This window comes from Notothenia rossii (genome assembly GCF_949606895.1).
Source record: "Notothenia rossii genome assembly, chromosome: 4".
NCBI classification, from domain to species: domain Eukaryota; kingdom Metazoa; phylum Chordata; class Actinopteri; order Perciformes; family Nototheniidae; genus Notothenia; species Notothenia rossii.
The window spans coordinates 55,208,548-55,228,980 of record NC_136902.1 but is presented as its reverse complement, the minus strand read 5'-3'; the positions used below and the strand labels follow the sequence as shown (position 1 = coordinate 55,228,980).

At 41.7% G+C, this 20,433-nt stretch overlaps 1 protein-coding gene across 4 annotated transcripts in view; it reads left to right on the top strand.

The window, feature by feature from the left end:
* ccdc9 (coiled-coil domain containing 9) overlaps positions 1 to 20,433 on the top strand; it is a 63,301-nt gene that overhangs the window by 2,540 nt on the left and 40,328 nt on the right. For all 4 annotated transcript variants that reach the window (XM_079676519.1, XM_079676520.1, XM_079676517.1 and 1 more), the window contains exons 4-6: positions 1,415 to 1,564; positions 8,583 to 9,155; positions 9,522 to 9,605. In XM_079676519.1, coding sequence (XP_079532645.1) covers positions 1,415 to 1,564; positions 8,583 to 9,155; positions 9,522 to 9,605 — 807 coding nt within the window. The remainder of the gene's footprint in view (positions 1 to 1,414; positions 1,565 to 8,582; positions 9,156 to 9,521; positions 9,606 to 20,433) is intronic.

Genomic DNA, 20,433 nt, shown 5'->3' with positions numbered 1-20,433 from the left:
TTCCCCCTAATGATAACCTGAGATGGTGAATTATAACTCACAATGAAAATTGTTCAGGAAAGTGGGTATAGAGTAGGCATGTAGAACTAGATAAGCTTATGATAAGCCAGCCTTGTCTACTTATTAAGGAAAAGTGGGAGGTTCTTTTTAATGAACAGTAGCTTCTCTGCTTTATCAGCCATAAGTCTGTTCCTCTTCTCATCAAGCACATGAGAGGCAGCGCTGAACAGTCTCTCGCTGTCAGTGCTTGTGATTTGATCTTACTCCGCATATTTGTCCGGGTGTTTTGATTTCAAGTGGTGGAGTAATCCCGAAGTGGTGAAAGTCTTTGCAGTTACACCCCCTCGAGAAATGTCAGCTGAACACGTTTTACAAATCGCAATCCGCGCCTCTTTCTCTGATATTTTTAAATATCTCCAAGTGGCAGACATGTTGGCTGTGAGCCAGCCGCGAGCATGGTCGCGCGCCGTGCTTGTCGCTGCGTTTTGATTACGTCATCACAACAACACGTTAGCTTACCAACGTAACCCTGTTCTCTGACATTCGGTGATATTTTTTCGGTGCTAAAACCCTTTCGGCCGAAAGAGCCTTTTCAACCATTTTCGGCCGATAATTTTCGGCGGCCGAATATTCGGTGCATCCCTAATTATCACTGACTTTTTTTTTTAAACCAGAAGCTTCTCTTCACAATAACTGCAAAAGATTGGCTTTTACTTTACATATCTGTAGGGGAATCTTCTGAAGCAATTGGAATCAGGACTCAGAGAGACACGAGAAGAGCTGGAGCTTTGATGGCAAACACTGATGGTTTATTTGGAGCTTCGGCAGGAGAATTCACAACACATGTCACAGGTCACAGTTTGACCACACGGTTGAGATGCCACAATCAATTCTGAATAACTCTACCCCAGACGCATGTATTTAGCTAGTTCTGAGAGAATAATCAACATTGTGCATAACAAGATAGAATGATAACACCTCTATCAGCTGACGCCAACAGTCAGGAACAGGGAAAAAGAACACTGAGAGCACAGCAGCCAAGGTTACAGGTGTGTGTGCTCAGTCAGGACAGTTTGAACTGATACACTGGGTCTAAGTTATGGGCCTTGGGAAATATTTCCCCAACAATATATTACCATTCAATTGGTTTACGGTTTGAATTCAATTATATGGTCAATCCACCAATTTACTAAATAGGGTGGTGAGCTCATTCAATGTTTTTCACCATATCTGCACTGATTCAAATCCATCAAAATGACCCTAGAGTGATGTGTAATTAATAGGTACAAAAATAATATTTTGGTTATGGGGTTTGAAAATACATGCCAAAAATGTGCTCAGGATTAGCCTTGATAATATATTTTGGACAAATCTGTAGTCTCATATCACTCATGTTGTCACCTGATATCAATAGGAAATTGAAGAAGACAAGAAGAAAGCAGAGCAGGAGGGCATCGCCGTGACAACCCAGCGTAAACCCCGCCCACACGAGCCGGAGGCGGACAGGAGGAAGACGGAGAAAGAGAACTTCACCGTCACAGTCGACCTCTCTGAGCAGACAGGGGTAAGACATGATGTACACCTGATTTAAATCATGCCACCTCTGCAGAGGGACAATTAATCATGATCTCATTCATCCCATAAAACCCTATAATATAAAAACGATATAATATGACAAACCATGATTCTGCCTGCTTCTTGTGTTACATATCTCGGGTGGTAGAAACATTTGGAAAACATAGGTTTTTACAAACATACTTCAAAACGAAGTGCCAGATTATAGTCACGTAAGACATTTGATATGTGTTGTTTTCCAGCTTTAAGAACATTCATGTTAAAAAGGCTGAGTTTTTGGTTAAATACAAGCATCATCATCAGAACTATGAAAAAACTACTTAATATGAAAAAGATGAAACGGTGACACCTGCAGGAACATGTGGTTAAAATAACAGCAAAAATTGATATTCCAATGTAAAAATACAACAACGTATTGTAGAAGAAAGTTGTATAAACAATAGAAATAAGAGCAAAATATGTCTTAGTATAGTGAAAATCTTATTTTTTGTTACACAAACTATTCTAAATATATGATGAACAAAATGATGTTATCTGTATGATGCCTGGTGGAATGTATTTGACAGAAATGTTGCTTTTGTAATTGTTGGAAATAGTGGGTTATTTTCTTTAAATAGAAAAAATCGAATGGATATCACAAAAGGCTGAGCTGCAGGGATGGAATAAGAGCGTAAGTGTGGGAGAACAAATGTATTTGGAAAGCAGCTTTAATCGTCATTATGTGTTTAGTTTCATAAATTATACATCTGTTTGTTTTAAAAATGTCAAACATCCTGTCAAATCAGTTTAGCCATCTAGCAATCCTGCTCAAGTACTATTACTGCAAATGTGATACTGTGTAAAGAAGCATCTATTCAAGTGATACCACATTTGATTATACTTAATGATTCCATGTAAGAGTTTTTGAGAAAAGGGTTTTCATCAGTTTAGTGTGTGCCATCCAAATTGCTCTGCCTATTCTTGATTCGATTTCGAAACAATTGTGGCAATGTTCCTAAAACAGAGCTGATGACTGCTCCTGTTATAGCCTCAGAATGTTGTATGGTAGATTGAGCAGCAGAGGAGTCATCAAGTTAAAGTACGTTCCTGGAAAACAGGCTCTGTAACCGGTTTATCTTCATGTCCAGTCTGCCGTTCAATAGGGATGGGCATTTCAATCTGATCATCACTGGGAAATATTCTAGATTCATTCTTTGAAGATCTTTGCTGTTAATAGAGTGCAACAATATAAAGAGAGAGGAAGAGAGTTCCGGCACCTAACAGCTGTCTGGGCCCAGCAAAGTCTCCTTTAAGGTGGAAACAAGGGAAGCAGCTGAATAAATCTTGCACATTCTGAGAAGGTGTAGAAAAAGAAAATCTAAAACAGTATGCATGCAATTATTGCAATAGTTATGATAGAATAATACATTTGTAGGGACATTATGTCTGACATGTGTGCAGACTTTCAGATCTGAAGTGCTTTGCAGCCTGTGGGGACCACTCTTTTGGCCCCTAGGGCCCCCAGCGCACACAACATTGACATATCATCACCTTTAAGTTGATACTTAGTATTATTCAGTTTGTTGGCTCAAAATCTTGTTCTTCTATTAGCCAGACTGTTCTGTTTCTAATCAAACATCATACATGTAATATGAGAGAAATGTACATTACGTAATCCGTTATTGATCAGGATATTTACGCTGGCGTTGCATCACTGAGGTTCTTGATAATCAGGCCTAATAGTCTACTTGCCAGCTCATAGTCTATTGTGAACCCGGAAATGTTGAGTACCCCAACGTTTTATGATAGAAATGTATAGTACGGATCCCCCGCACATAGAAACTGCAGGACTTGCATATGTTGGGCAATATGCACAATTGGCATATATTGCCTTAATTAGCATATGCAGATAACTGCGAAAAAAATGGCTTGGCCAATTTAGGCAATTTCCGAGTTTTTTTGGGAGGTTATTGAGGATGTTGACTCCAATTTCTGACATTTTGATGACCAGAAAGTAGGGTTGGGAACCGATAAGAAAATGCTGGGTACCGGGTACCCAGACAAAATACCCTCCCGTAGACAGTTCACGAGCTCAGTCACTTCATAACACCAAAGATGGATCGCGGTAAACGCTCTAAAGTGAGGCTCCACTACACTAAAAAAGAAAAAGACAAGGCACAGTGTAATGCCTGTTAATAGCTTGCCACAGGCATCGCTCAGTGAAAAATAAAGCACAGCTATTGTGCAATACATTTGTATTGCATGTATATTTGTTATTTGTAAAAATGTCAGTTAAAGCTTAAAAGAATAAAGATAGTTTTGTTGTCTAAACGTTTGACCTCTTTCTTTTACAATTTTGGAATCGAAACGGGGATTCGATAAGAATCGGAATCGGAATCGATATATTTCAAACGATACCCATCCCTACCAGAAAGTGGCCATATTTGTACTCGCAGTGGGTTGATTTTGATGAATGTTGGGGGACTTTTACCATACATTTCTATCATAAAACGTTGGGGTACTCAACATTTCTGGGTTAACACACCTGGCTAGTAGACTACATTGTTTCCCACAGAATTTGATTCTATTTGTGTGGGGCACCCTCCTTGGCAAGGAAAGCACATTTTTTAGATTTAGCAGCCAGGTATATATTGCACATTTTTTAACGGCATATATTATATATGTGTGTATATATATATATATATGTATATATATGTGTGTATGTATATATATGTGTGTATATATATATATACACAGTATATTGTACATAGTTGGTTGGTATTTAACAACAAGGGGTGATAATGTGATATAGTCTGTGTTGTGTGTGTGTGTGTGTGGGGTGGGGGTGTCTACTAGGGGCCGTGCAGGTTATATAGTCTGACCGCTGCAGGAAGGAAGGACCTGCGGTATCTCTCCGTGAGACAGCGGCGGCGGGGGGGGGGGGGGGGGGCAGCAGCAGCAGCAGCAGCAGCAGCAGCCTGTCACTGGAGGAGCTGCACAGTGAGGACAGGGTGTCCTGGAGGGGACACACACATTGTCCAGCAGGGAGGACAGCTTGGCTGCCATTCTCCTGTCTCCCACCACCTCCACAGTGTCCAGGGGACTACTGTCTCCCACCACCTCCAGAGTGAGGAATCCTATCTCCCACCACTTCCACAGTGAGGACTCCTGTCTCCCACCTCCTCCACAGTGTCCAGAGGACTCCTGTCTCCCACCACCTCCACAGTGTCCAGAGGACTCCTGTCTCCCACTACCTCCACAGTGAGGACTCCTGTCTCCCACCACCTCCACAGTGAGGACTCCTGTCTCCCACCACCTCCACAGTATCCAGGGGACTCCTGTCTCCCACCACCTCCACAGTGAGGACTCCTGTCTCCAACCACCTCCACAATGTCCGGAGGACTCCTGTCTCCCACCACCTCCACAGTGAGGACTACTGTCTCCCACCACCTCCACAGTGAGGACTCCTGTCTCCCACCACCTCCACAGTGAGGACTCCTGTCTCCCACCACCTCCACAGTGTCCAGGGGACTCCTGTCTCCCACCACCTCCACAGTGTCCAGGGGACTCCTGTCTCCCACCACCTCCACAGTGAGGACTCCTGTCTCCTACCAGAGGACTCCCCAGGACAGAGCTGGCCTTCCTTACCAGTCTGTTCAGTCTCTTCCTGTCAGCAGCCGAGATGCTGCTGCCCCAGCAGACCACACCATAGAAAATGGCTGATGCCACAACAGTCATAAAATGTATGAAGGAGTGCCCCCGCACCCCAAAAGACCTCAGTCTCCTCAGCAGAAAGAGTGTGCTCTGTCCCTTCTCGTACAGAGCAGCAGAGTTGTCTGACCAGTCCAGTTTATTGTTCAGATGAACACAGAGGTATTTGTAGGATTTTCACAATCTCAATGTCCGCTCCCTGGATGTTCACTGGTGTCAGTGTTCACCACTGTGGTGTAACGGTGCTGTCAGCCCCTGCTGCGCTGCAGATTACATAAATATCCTGCTGATGACTGCAGACCCCCAATGTTCAACATGGAAAGGTCACAAGGAAACAGGGCTGCATCTGTTCCAGATGTGTACCTGTCTGAAGGGGTTTTTAAAAGCCAAATGGTCAAGTTTCGTTCATTAGTCTGTTAAAGCTGTACAGCAGACTCCTGATACCTGAGCTGAAAGAGCTCTTTGAAACACTGATAACAGTCATCCGCCTCCCAGCCTCGTTCCCTGGGCTCATCATGCTGTAGTTTTGCATAATCCATAGCCCTTACTACTCTTTTGTACTTGTTACTGCACCAGTTCTAAAGATTGAGCAGATTGAATCTGTTTAAATTAAAAGTAGAGCGGTTAAATTCAGGACAGGAAATATATTTTTTCCAAACCCACTGGCTTTCTAAAAAGATAATGAGTAATTACTGGCACAGCTGTTTTATATTTATTTATATCTCTTTGGTTTATGAGACCAAAACCAAGCTTCAATGCAGAGTAGTGGAACCAATCAGTTTAAAGTGAACATTTATTGCTGTGGTTCCCTGTTATTTTTTATTAAAAGGTTCATATTTATTTTTCATAGGTAGGATTTTAATGTAATTTTACAAAGGTACTATCATCATCTGCCCATGCAAGGATTTTTTATTATGACCCATGTAGGAGCCAAAATGCTTATTAAGGGAGACGTGTGGCGCAGTGGATTAATGCGCTGATCTTCGAATCAGAGGATAGCAAGTTCGTGTCCCATTACAGTCAGCATGTCGTTGTGTCCCTGAGCAAGACACTTCACCCCAAATTGCTCCCGTGGGGATTGTCCACAGTATTGAGTATGTAAGTCGCTTTGGATAAAAAGCATCGAACATGTAATCTAATGCAGAGGTTCTCAATTGTTTTTCAGCCAAGGACCCCTTACAAGATAGAGAATACACCAAGGACCCCCTCATTCTGATTTGTGATTTTGGGCTATATAAATAAAAATTGACTTGACCTGACTCGACATGTATGTCCCTTGGAATAATCTGATGTAGCCTATTTTTTACACTTCTATAGTCTTAGTTATGTGAAAGAAGAACACAAGAGCAATGTATTAGAAATATATTAGATATGTATTAAAAATATTTGCACCATCTCAACACAGAATACCCATAAAACAATCAATCAATTAGCTGCAAGTAATACTGTACCTAAACAAAATATCAAAGGGAAATCAAGAGAAAAGTGATCATTTGAAGTGCATTTCAGAACACACACACACCACACACACACACACACACACACACACACACACACACACACAAAGATAACACGTGAAGTGTTTCACTCTTAGTTAAAATTAAATGATTTATAAAAGTCTAACAAAATAAATGCAGGCTATAAACAATTGAACACATGCCTGCATTGCAACATATATCAAGTAAATTGCAAAACAACTGCAACTGCATTGCTACAATCCCAAACCACTACTTGTAATGGCAGCCAGCTCTGGACACTATTGGAGTGATGCAAGGCAGTCCATGAAGCTGATTGCTTCTCTCTGCAAGTGAAGACACACATATCAAACTAAATCAATAAATGCAACATACAGTATCTGACATTTCTGTTGCTCACACACACACACACACACACACACACACACACACACACACACACACACACACACACACACATGGTTTAAAGTGGGCGGGAACGATCCAGAACAGCGTTTCGGCACCTTCGATTAATAAGTAAATAAATCTGATTGGCAGTTTCATACATAATAATGTCAAGCGAGTTCACAGGGCTGCCAACTCTCACACAATTGACATTTTTCACACGCTCTCAGCCACAAGTCCATTTTCTCAAGCAGTGAAAAACAAATTCATAACTGATAATGTCATGGTGCGAAAAGAGGACACTACTGCACATTGCGCAACAGCAGCACCAGGCAGCAGACCATCTGAATAGCGAGAAATATACACAAATGTATTATATTGTAACTTATTCCCTTGCATGTTGCTCAAAGTAATCTCAGTCAGTCTCACTTCTGCGGCTCTCCCTCTCCTCTCGCGCCAGTGCGATGAGCCGCGCAGAGCCGGACATATCAGTGGACTCATCCAATTGAACCGCGAATTTAGACCCTCTCAGTCTTTCCAGCAGTTGTGATTTGATATCAGCAGACATGTCCTAAATTCGTCATCTGCTCTTTAGCAGAAACAGACGTAACATTAACCATCCGTTGTTGTTGCTGGCTGTAGTCCTCGCCCTTCCTCTCAAAAAAAGCCCGGTCTTTTTTTACATAATCTGGATGCTTGGTCTCGAGGTGCCTCTTCAATTTGGCAGGCTTCATCGCCTCATTGGCAAGACACCGCAGGCATATCAGACATTTCGGTTTCCCTTCCACTTCAATAAATCCTTATTGGAGATACTCCTCATCGTATTTCCTTACTTTTGTTTTTTGTTTTTCATTTACTTCATTTGTAGCCGTAACCTGTCGTTTTAAAAATCGGTCCATCTTCGTAGTATGCTAGCCGTGTTATATCTCTATGATGCTAGCAGTGGCGCTCTCTGACTGACGTACCAGTTATTGTTGTTTCCATGGTAACGAGTGACACGCTTGATTTTTAAATGTATAGATTTGTTAGATTAGAACGTAATCTATGAACTATTTTAGATTAAAAAAATAAAATATTATTTGTTGAACTATGAAGCCTTTTGTAAAAAAAAAAAAAATGATATCATGATAATTTAAATGAATGAATCTGAAAACTTTTCACGGACCCCCTGGCAGAGTGCCACGGACCCCCGGGGGGTCGCGGACCCCACTTTGAGAACCACTGATCTAATGTAAGCCATTGTTAATTATTTCGATTATTTGTTTACACCACACACAGTTGTATTTGGGCACTTCATGCAATTGTCACATGGCTGTAGAGTCAGGTATGTAATACACCTTAATTGCTACAACCTCTAAAAGTCCTGTCAGTCATGCACAGAGTCCTTGCTCTACCAATAAAGATTAAAATATGTGACTGTGTAAACTTAGACAAATTCTCTGTGTGTGTTCCCTGCAGGACAAGAGAGTCGTAAACGATTGGAAACCTGTAACGCCTCGAGCTCGGATGACCTCAGAGGAGAGTGATGCCCAGCGATGGCCCAGTGACGCCCAGCGATGGCCCAGTGATGCCCAGCGACGGCCCAACGAGGGCCAACGGGGGCCTAGCGAGGGCCACCGCCGGGGGCCCAGCGAGGGCCACCGCCGTGGGCCCGATGATGGCCAACGAGGGCAGAGCGACGGGCACAGAGAGCCAGATGACAGCCCCCAAGGAGGTCCCAGTGAAGGCCAGCGGCGGCCAAACAGCGAGCACAGCCCCCAGAGGAAGACGGGGTCAGGACGAATGAGTCGGGGAGGTCAGAGAGGGGGTCGCCAGGAGAGGAGAGAATGGGAGCCCAGAACACCCAGAGAGGGAGAACCTGGGGAGACGGGAGGACCGGGACGCAGAGGAGGGAGGAGAGGAAGAGGAGGAGAAGGAAGGGGGAGGGGGGGAGGAGAAGGAAGGGGGAGGGGGGGAGGAGAAGGGACACCAGGTGGGACACCAGGTGGGACACCAGGTGGGACACCAGGTGGCCCAGACAGGAAATCCAAGGTGAGGATGAGCTTTATTGATCAAAGTGAATGTGCAGAAAATGGGGATAGAGAGGGGACTAGACTTGAAACCTGGCCACTCAGGAAGAGATACATCAATATGATCTCAATATTGGCCAAAATAATTGTTATTATCAGTTTCACCATAATCGTACAGCCCTACTATACGTGTTACACATTTGTTATAAGTTTACATGGTAGAGAAAGTGTTGGAATTTGACCAAGGCTTCTTTCAGACCAACAGTTTTTCCTGCATGATTTAAAGCCAGGCTTGGTCGGCAAAAAAGTTTGAGCCTCATTCTGAAGGCCAAGTTCACGTCCTACATTGTGATCTGTCACTGATGATGCTGCCCTGTGTTTTGGACAGGAGTGGGAGGAGAAGAGGAGACAGAACATTGAGAAGATGAACGAAGAAATGGAGAAAATAGCAGAATATGAGAGAGGACAGCAGGTAAGAGAGTCTCTGTTTATTAAGATTATTATTATTGCTATACATATAAAGTGTTTCAACTCATGAGATGGCATTTCATCAGTAGTGCTCAGTGTTTCCCCTAGGATGGAGTCATAGCAGCGGTACTAAGGCACGTGGGCCCAGCATAATGTGAGCGCAAGATTTTAGGCGAGATTTTATATAAAAAGAATAAATGAAAAATCTCTACAAAAGACAAATACACTACAAAAACAGAAACGTATTGGCATAGGTCATATACATCAAAATGGCTTCAAATGTATTCAGTATTGTATGAACATGTTTTAATTGTGGGGGTGGACGTCACATCCTCTAGGGCAGGGGTGGGGAACCTTTTTCCTCTCGAGGGCCATTTCGATTTTTCCAACATCCTCTGAGGGCCGTACAAATTATTGACCTCTGCTTAAAAATACTAAAATCACAGCCCATTTATTTGACCTTTCTTTCATGCTGTGCAACGAAAAAGCAACCTCTTAATCCAGATATTTTACCATGACTCGCGTTTGCATGCACGTGCACGGTTTTGGCATGACCACCCAAACAGAAAGATATGGACACAAGATGTGCGCAAATGTATTTAGTTTCCTATCCATGTGGACATGATTTAAGTGGGCTGGGGACCTAACCTCCTCAAGGGGGGTCCGGGGGCATGCTCTCCCGGGAAGATTATTTTTAAAGTTAAAAGCATCAATCTGGTGCACTGTGAGAGCAAAATTAGGAGATCTATGCATACATCTCTCAACACCCATATGACACAGAACTGTAAGCAGATTTCTTTTTCTTTATGGATATTTTACAAATCACTCCCCTTTTAAACTGTATTCTTGTTTATTAATAACAACTTTTTTTTACTGTCATATAGTATGTTATACCAGTTTACTTTATTCGCTTATTTTTTTATAACTATAATGATCATGTAAAGATGTGCCTTTACTGGTTGGAGAAAAAGCTTCTTATATTCTTTGGCATAGCTAATTAACCAGATACTAATAACAACAAAGGTATTGACTGTATGCAGGGCCCTCCCTACAGGCCAATCACGCAGGCTGCATGGGGCCCCGCCTTGCGCAGGGGGCCCCGCCCTGAGGGCCTCAGCTGCTGTGCGCAGTTCTCCGCTCAGTTCTCCACGCACCCCCGCGAGAGTGAAAGAGAGGTGACAAGGGGAGCACGTCTGTAACCCGACACCGTTGCAATGAATCGACATCTGACCAATCACAGCTTTGATACGGCCACTAGTGCAGGTGAAGAGATGTCGGCGAAAAGACAGTTTCAGTCCGGCGCAAGCAAGAGGGGAAAAAAAAAAACTTGACGAAACTAGAGCATCACTCGAAGGTGGGTTATTGAATGAGTTAAATGTACAACTTGCGAATGTTGTATAAGTCAAATTGCCAATTGCCATATTAAAACATCAGCTGCAATTCACGACATGAAGAAGGCAGTCTCTGCATAGCATATAGGCTAATGGAGATGCAGTTATTTCCAGCATTCCTTATTTAACATTCATTCAAGTATGTTATGCCTTTTATCTGCTAATGTACAGGAGGAAGAGTGATAAACTGTCTGTAGTTGGCTCACATAACAGTTAAAGTTTACAGCCTAAAAAACACGGAGCATTTTTCCCCCTTTTATTCATTTTTATGTCAATTTACACATTTCATGGTGATGCTCAGCCTCTCCCTTTAACTCCTAACAGTCATCATCATGTCAACCACAACACAGAGAAATACTGATATAAATGTGTGTGTAGTTGTTGATACATTGCTGACAGAGGGAACTACATTTGAATACAGATTTAAGAAATATCAGTTTTTGAGCATGTAATAAGCATGTTTTGTCTTGACTATATTACAACTATATTATAATAAAATAATATAGTATTTATATTATTGAATTGATTATGATTATGTTTATTATTAGAAGTAGTTTATTTGCATTAATTATATTTTAATCTTTTTGAGGCTAGTATTTGGCAGGAAATGCAGACGTATTCACTTGTAAACGCATACTGAACGACATACATGCATATTTACCATTTACCTCACTGCATAAAAAAGTAACTGTGTTGATAATAATAATAAACAGTAATTATATTTGCAAAGTAGCCTACTTTGTTTCCCAAAAAAATGTTTTCACTCCTGTCGGTTGGGGGGGCTCATCTCACAATGTCGCTTGGGGCCCCAAGTTGACTGTATGATCAGTATGACAGATGAGCAGATCACCACTGGGCTTTCAACTAAAGACACAGCCACGCAAAAACAGCGGCATGTGTACGGCTCCTTATGGGTACTGCAATTTTTGGAAGTGCCAGAGCCGCGTTCTGGTGCTCTCCGTCAGCACTGCACCCCCGTCAGGCAAAACATATACCATGTGATGACACGTTAGGCTCGTGTTGTGTTCAAGGACCCTGACCTTGGCCAGGAAAAACAGGCACTCGCTTGTTTTTTTGTGGTCTAGATTTCTTTAGTTTTTTTCTTTTTTGCGTGTGTTTATAAATTACCTCGAGGGCCATACCAAATTGTCTCGCGGGCCGTATACGGCCCTGGGGCCGCAGGTTCCCCACCCCTGCTCTAGGGGGGTCCGGGGGTATGCCCCCCCCGGGAAGATTTGTTTCAACATTTTAAAGTAAAATGCTTCAATCTGGTGCACTTGGAGCGCACAATTACTAGAGACCTGATCTAGGGGGTACAACTCTAAACAGAGATTGGTTTACATTTTAATAATCAAATAAGTATGTAAACATAACCAATAACCTACCATAGCCAATAACAAATAAATGTAACTTATTTTATTTTTGCTGTTCATTTATATCTTATTTTACCAGTTAACATTTATTAATTTATGCTTATTTTTGTATCTCACCAACTTTAAACGATATTTTTGGTTTACTGTCCTATAGTATACAGTGGGGCAAAAAAGTATTTAGTCAGCCACCAATTGTGCAAGTTCTCCAACTTAAAAAGATAAAAGAGGCCTGTAATTTTCATCCTAGGTAAACCTCAACTATGAGAGACAAAATGAGAAAAAAAAATCCAGGAAATCACATTGTCTGATTTTTAAAGAATGTATTTGCAAATTATGGTGGAAAATAAGTATTTGGTCAATAACAAAAGTTCATCTCAATACTTTGTTATATACCCTTTGTTGGCAATGACAGAGGTCAAACGTTTTCTGTAAGTCTTCACAAGGTTTTCACACACTGTTGCTGGTATTTTGGCCCATTCCTCCATGCAGTGATGTTTTGGGGCTATCGCTGGGCAACACGGACTTTCAACTCCCTCCAAAGATTTTCTATGGGGTTGAGATCTGGAGACTGGCTAGGCCACTCCAGGACCTTGAAATGCTTCTTACGAAGCCACTCCTTCGTTGCCCGGGCGGTGTGTTTGGGATCATTGTCATGCTGAAAGACCCAGCCGCGTTTCATCTTCAATGCCCTTGCTGATGGAAGGAGGTTGTCACTCAAAATCTCACGATACATGGCCCCATTCATTCTTTCCTTTACACGGATCAGTCGTCCTGGTCCCTTTGCAGAAAAACAGCCCCAAAGCATGATGTTTCCACCCCCATGTTTCACAGTAGGTATGGTGTTCTTTGGATGCAACTCAGCATTCTTTCTCCTCCAAACACGTCTAGTTGAGTTTTTACCAAAAAGTTCTATTTTGGTTTCATCTGACCATATGACATTCTCCCAATCCTCTTCTGGATCATCTAAATGCTCTCTAGCAAACTTCAGACAGGCCTGGACATGTACTGCCTTAAGCAGGGGGACACGTCTGGCACTGCAGGATTTGAGTCCCTGGCGGCGTAGTGTGTTACTGATGGTAGCCTTTGTTACTTTGGTCCCAGCTCTCTGCAGGTCATTGACTAGGTCCCCCCGTGTGGTTCTGGGATTTTTGCTCACCGTTCTTGTGATCATTTTGACCCCACGGGGTGAGATCTTGCGTGGAGCCCCGTATCGAGGGAGATTATCAGTGGTCTTGTATGTCTTCCATTTTCTAATAATTGCTCCCACAGTTGATTTCTTCACACCAAGCTGCTTACCTATTGCAGATTCAGTCTTCCCAGCCTGGTGCAGGTCTCCAATTTTGTTTCTGGTGTCCTTTGACAGCTCTTTGGTCTTGGCCATAGTGGAGTTTGGAGTGTGACTGTTTGAGGTTGTGGACAGGTGTCTTTTATACTGATAACGACTTCAAACAGGTGCCATTAATACAGTTAACAAATGGAGGACAGAGGAGGCTCTTAAAGAAGAAGTTACAGGTCTGTGAGAGCCAGAAATCTTGTTTGTTTGTAGGTGACCAAATACTTATTTTACTGAGGAATTTACCAATTAATTCATTAAAAATCCTACAATGTGATTTCCTGGATTCTTTCCCCCCATTCTGTCTCTCATTGTTGAAGTGTACCTAGGATGAAAATTACAGGCCTCTCTCATCTTTTTAAGTGGGAGAAGTTGCACAATTGGTGGCTGACTAAATACTTTTTTGCCCCACTGTACATTGGAATGATTTCAAACGTGTTTTTATTTATCCTAATAATTATAAAGGCGTGCCTTGGAAATATGTGTTTACATAATTTGTAAACACATATTTGTTTGAGACCCACTGAGATAACTTAGACTAAAATTAACTATCTAAACACTCAGAGTCCTTTACCTCACTCACTGAGCCTCTCAGTCTGTCAGGAGAGCTCTCCGCCACCCCGGTTGTAGAAACATGTACTTCTTATATCCGTTAGCGCAGCTAGCACCAGATTCTAATAACAACAGCGCCGGTACCGGTGCGCCCTCTCTCTCTCCCTCCCTCGCACTTTGGCTGTGAGCTGCGGGCGCCTGATAAGTTGCTATAGCAACTCCAACAATTGGCCTAGCAACGGCTTAGCAACCCCATTGTTTTGTTATGAAAATGCATCTATATATATTTATAAACATTCTCACGAGATCTATCAGGGGTCGTTGTAAGTTAAAGCGCAAACTGTTACTTGGCTAATGTTATAATTCTCAGTGTGTGAACAAAGATCGAAAATTGAAAGATTTCTCACAAGTCAGCTTAAACGACCGCGATCTCCAACGGAGCTGGTCCAGCCGGACAACCGTGTGTGTGTGTGTGTGTGTGTTTTTGTGTCTGTCTGTTTGCGGTGTGGTTATGAGGTTAAATGCCACAGCATGCCAGTTGAAACAGTGAACGATCGCTATTGTGTACTTGTACGCTTGGGGTGTAATGGTATTATACAAAAATATTGTAGGAGCACAGAAACAGTGTTCAAATTCTGCTTTTACGAACTTATTTTGGTTGTGCTCACCTTGCATAAGTGTCAAAGGAATATTTTAATGTAAATATTAATGATAATATTGTAGCGTGTCCAAATTAATAATTATTTCAGTTATCAGATGTGCACAGTTTAGTACATTTGTAAATTAGGGCTGTCCCGAATACCATTTTCGGGCTCCAGATATTCGGTAGTAATCAGCAGCGAATATTCGGTGCGGAGAGATTTGTATTTTTTTTTTATAGAATATTTTTCCAAGAAAATATTTTTAAAAAATAATAATAAATTGAAAAAATGTTTCATAACACGCTCCGAATCCGAGACTCCTGACAACACGCTGTTAAGCAGAAGCGCAGAAAGAGCATACTATTACGATTTATATTTATTTATTGTCTCAGTACTCGTAAACATTAAAACTAAATGTGTCCTCTGTAGGGTAACTGTAGGGTCTGCTGTATTGTTGAGGATGTTGATGGCTGGGATGCGTGGGGATGCACCTATGGACACAAGTTATTATTAGGCTGAGCTACTCAACTTTATGCCAATAATTGCCTTAGCCCACATTACTCCTATTATTTTCACTATTCGGATAAAATTAAAAAAATAATATAAAAAAACAATTCGGTTGCTTGCAACTATTTTCCAAGCAAAGTAAGTGCACGTTTTTATCATGTGTAACATTACTGTTAAAACGGCGGATAAAGGAGCTTCATCAAGGCAACTTGACAACAGCTAAGCTAAGCTAGGCTACTATACCCCAGGTGACTTTTCAGAGTTGTTGTGCCACCGTGGTAGGCCAGTTTTTTATCGCATATTTGGCACATATTTTTCTTACCGTCGTCCAATTTAAAATGGTCCCACACAGCTGAAGTCTTCGGCATTTTGTGGGTGAAACGAGGTGAAGCGAGGTGAAGTGAGGTGAAGCGTGCCGTTTGCGTTCGTGACTGTGAGTGAACGCGATGTCAGGAGCACAGGCTGAGATTGTATATATTTCCGCATTTTTACAGTGCAATTCCAAAGTATAAATATAGTATAAGAATATGGCAATTCGCCTTTATTAATAGCATACATTTAGAAAAAATATATATTTCTTTGAGAAAAAAAAATAAAAAAACGAATATCAGAATAATGAAATTGAAACCCGAATAGTTGGCCAATGAACGAATATTCAGGGTTCGTACGGGTGCTTGAAATCCTTGAAAATGCTTGAATTTTTAAGAGGTGTTTTCATGACTTGAAAAGTGCTTGAATTTTGGGAATGGTGCTTGGATTTGAGATAAAGTGCTTGAAATTGTAAATGCTTTACTTTTACAATAAATTGCTGTCTGACTGAATAGTTCGCTTTTTAGATTAAAAGAAAATAAAGAAGTCGGAGCGAGCTTAGTTGATAAGCTTCTACATAAAACAACTCCGCTCCGGCCTTCCCGCGCTATGCACGCGACCTGCAAGTGTTTTATTTTCTGTGACCTGGGCATTCTAATGAGAGAATGACAGTATGCCAGGAGGTTGCTGTTTCAACGAGCGTTGGCTATCCGAAAAGAAATACAAGCTGTGGCTAAAACGAGGATCAACCCAACGATTCGCCTTCTGCACAGTTTGCCACAAAGAATTTCAATTATTCGCGATGGGAGAGTCTGCGCTGAGTTAAATGTACAACTTGCGAATGTTGTATAAGTCAAATTGCCAATTGCCATATTAAAACATCAGCTGCAATTCACGACATGAAGAAGGCAGTCTCTGCATAGCATATAGGCTAATGGAGATGCAGTTATTTCCAGCATTCCTTATTTAACATTCATTCAAGTATGTTATGCCTTTTATCTGCTAATGTACAGGAGGAAGAGTGATAAACTGTCTGTAGTTGGCTCACATAACAGTTAAAGTTTACAGCCTAAAAAACACGGAGCATTTTTCCCCCTTTTATTCATTTTTATGTCAATTTACACATTTCATGGTGATGCTCAGCCTCTCCCTTTAACTCCTAACAGTCATCATCATGTCAACCACAACACAGAGAAATACTGATATAAATGTGTGTGTAGTTGTTGATACATTGCTGACAGAGGGAACTACATTTGAATACAGATTTAAGAAATATCAGTTTTTGAGCATGTAATAAGCATGTTTTGTCTTGACTATATTACAACTATATTATAATAAAATAATATAGTATTTATATTATTGAATTGATTATGATTATGTTTATTATTAGAAGTAGTTTATTTGCATTAATTATATTTTAATCTTTTTGAGGCTAGTATTTGGCAGGAAATGCAGACGTATTCACTTGTAAACGCATACTGAACGACATACATGCATATTTACCATTTACCTCACTGCATAAAAAAGTAACTGTGTTGATAATAATAATAAACAGTAATTATATTTGCAAAGTAGCCTACTTTGTTTCCCAAAAAAATGTTTTCACTCCTGTCGGTTGGGGGGGCTCATCTCACAATGTCGCTTGGGGCCCCAAGTTGACTGTATGATCAGTATGACAGATGAGCAGATCACCACTGGGCTTTCAACTAAAGACACAGCCACGCAAAAACAGCGGCATGTGTACGGCTCCTTATGGGTACTGCAATTTTTGGAAGTGCCAGAGCCGCGTTCTGGTGCTCTCCGTCAGCACTGCACCCCCGTCAGGCAAAACATATACCATGTGATGACACGTTAGGCTCGTGTTGTGTTCAAGGACCCTGACCTTGGCCAGGAAAAACAGGCACTCGCTTGTTTTTTTGTGGTCTAGATTTCTTTAGTTTTTTTCTTTTTTGCGTGTGTTTATAAATTACCTCGAGGGCCATACCAAATTGTCTCGCGGGCCGTATACGGCCCTGGGGCCGCAGGTTCCCCACCCCTGCTCTAGGGGGGTCCGGGGGTATGCCCCCCCCGGGAAGATTTGTTTCAACATTTTAAAGTAAAATGCTTCAATCTGGTGCACTTGGAGCGCACAATTACTAGAGACCTGATCTAGGGGGTACAACTCTAAACAGAGATTGGTTTACATTTTAATAATCAAATAAGTATGTAAACATAACCAATAACCTACCATAGCCAATAACAAATAAATGTAACTTATTTTATTTTTGCTGTTCATTTATATCTTATTTTACCAGTTAACATTTATTAATTTATGCTTATTTTTGTATCTCACCAACTTTAAACGATATTTTTGGTTTACTGTCCTATAGTATACAGTGGGGCAAAAAAGTATTTAGTCAGCCACCAATTGTGCAAGTTCTCCAACTTAAAAAGATAAAAGAGGCCTGTAATTTTCATCCTAGGTAAACCTCAACTATGAGAGACAAAATGAGAAAAAAAAATCCAGGAAATCACATTGTCTGATTTTTAAAGAATGTATTTGCAAATTATGGTGGAAAATAAGTATTTGGTCAATAACAAAAGTTCATCTCAATACTTTGTTATATACCCTTTGTTGGCAATGACAGAGGTCAAACGTTTTCTGTAAGTCTTCACAAGGTTTTCACACACTGTTGCTGGTATTTTGGCCCATTCCTCCATGCAGTGATGTTTTGGGGCTATCGCTGGGCAACACGGACTTTCAACTCCCTCCAAAGATTTTCTATGGGGTTGAGATCTGGAGACTGGCTAGGCCACTCCAGGACCTTGAAATGCTTCTTACGAAGCCACTCCTTCGTTGCCCGGGCGGTGTGTTTGGGATCATTGTCATGCTGAAAGACCCAGCCGCGTTTCATCTTCAATGCCCTTGCTGATGGAAGGAGGTTGTCACTCAAAATCTCACGATACATGGCCCCATTCATTCTTTCCTTTACACGGATCAGTCGTCCTGGTCCCTTTGCAGAAAAACAGCCCCAAAGCATGATGTTTCCACCCCCATGTTTCACAGTAGGTATGGTGTTCTTTGGATGCAACTCAGCATTCTTTCTCCTCCAAACACGTCTAGTTGAGTTTTTACCAAAAAGTTCTATTTTGGTTTCATCTGACCATATGACATTCTCCCAATCCTCTTCTGGATCATCTAAATGCTCTCTAGCAAACTTCAGACAGGCCTGGACATGTACTGCCTTAAGCAGGGGGACACGTCTGGCACTGCAGGATTTGAGTCCCTGGCGGCGTAGTGTGTTACTGATGGTAGCCTTTGTTACTTTGGTCCCAGCTCTCTGCAGGTCATTGACTAGGTCCCCCCGTGTGGTTCTGGGATTTTTGCTCACCGTTCTTGTGATCATTTTGACCCCACGGGGTGAGATCTTGCGTGGAGCCCCGTATCGAGGGAGATTATCAGTGGTCTTGTATGTCTTCCATTTTCTAATAATTGCTCCCACAGTTGATTTCTTCACACCAAGCTGCTTACCTATTGCAGATTCAGTCTTCCCAGCCTGGTGCAGGTCTCCAATTTTGTTTCTGGTGTCCTTTGACAGCTCTTTGGTCTTGGCCATAGTGGAGTTTGGAGTGTGACTGTTTGAGGTTGTGGACAGGTGTCTTTTATACTGATAACGACTTCAAACAGGTGCCATTAATACAGTTAACAAATGGAGGACAGAGGAGGCTCTTAAAGAAGAAGTTACAGGTCTGTGAGAGCCAGAAATCTTGTTTGTTTGTAGGTGACCAAATACTTATTTTACTGAGGAATTTACCAATTAATTCATTAAAAATCCTACAATGTGATTTCCTGGATTCTTTCCCCCCATTCTGTCTCTCATTGTTGAAGTGTACCTAGGATGAAAATTACAGGCCTCTCTCATCTTTTTAAGTGGGAGAAGTTGCACAATTGGTGGCTGACTAAATACTTTTTTGCCCCACTGTACATTGGAATGATTTCAAACGTGTTTTTATTTATCCTAATAATTATAAAGGCGTGCCTTGGAAATATGTGTTTACATAATTTGTAAACACATATTTGTTTGAGACCCACTGAGATAACTTAGACTAAAATTAACTATCTAAACACTCAGAGTCCTTTACCTCACTCACTGAGCCTCTCAGTCTGTCAGGAGAGCTCTCCGCCACCCCGGTTGTAGAAACATGTACTTCTTATATCCGTTAGCGCAGCTAGCACCAGATTCTAATAACAACAGCGCCGGTACCGGTGCGCCCTCTCTCTCTCCCTCCCTCGCACTTTGGCTGTGAGCTGCGGGCGCCTGATAAGTTGCTATAGCAACTCCAACAATTGGCCTAGCAACGGCTTAGCAACCCCATTGTTTTGTTATGAAAATGCATCTATATATATTTATAAACATTCTCACGAGATCTATCAGGGGTCGTTGTAAGTTAAAGCGCAAACTGTTACTTGGCTAATGTTGTTATAATTCTCAGTGTGTGAACAAAGATCGAAAATTGAAAGATTTCTCACAAGTCAGCTTAAACGACCGCGATCTCCAACGGAGCTGGTCCAGCCGGACAACCGTGTGTGTGTGTGTGTGTGTGTTTTTGTGTCTGTCTGTTTGCGGTGTGGTTATGAGGTTAAATGCCACAGCATGCCAGTTGAAACAGTGAACGATCGCTATTGTGTACTTGTACGCTTGGGGTGTAATGGTATTATACAAAAATATTGTAGGAGCACAGAAAC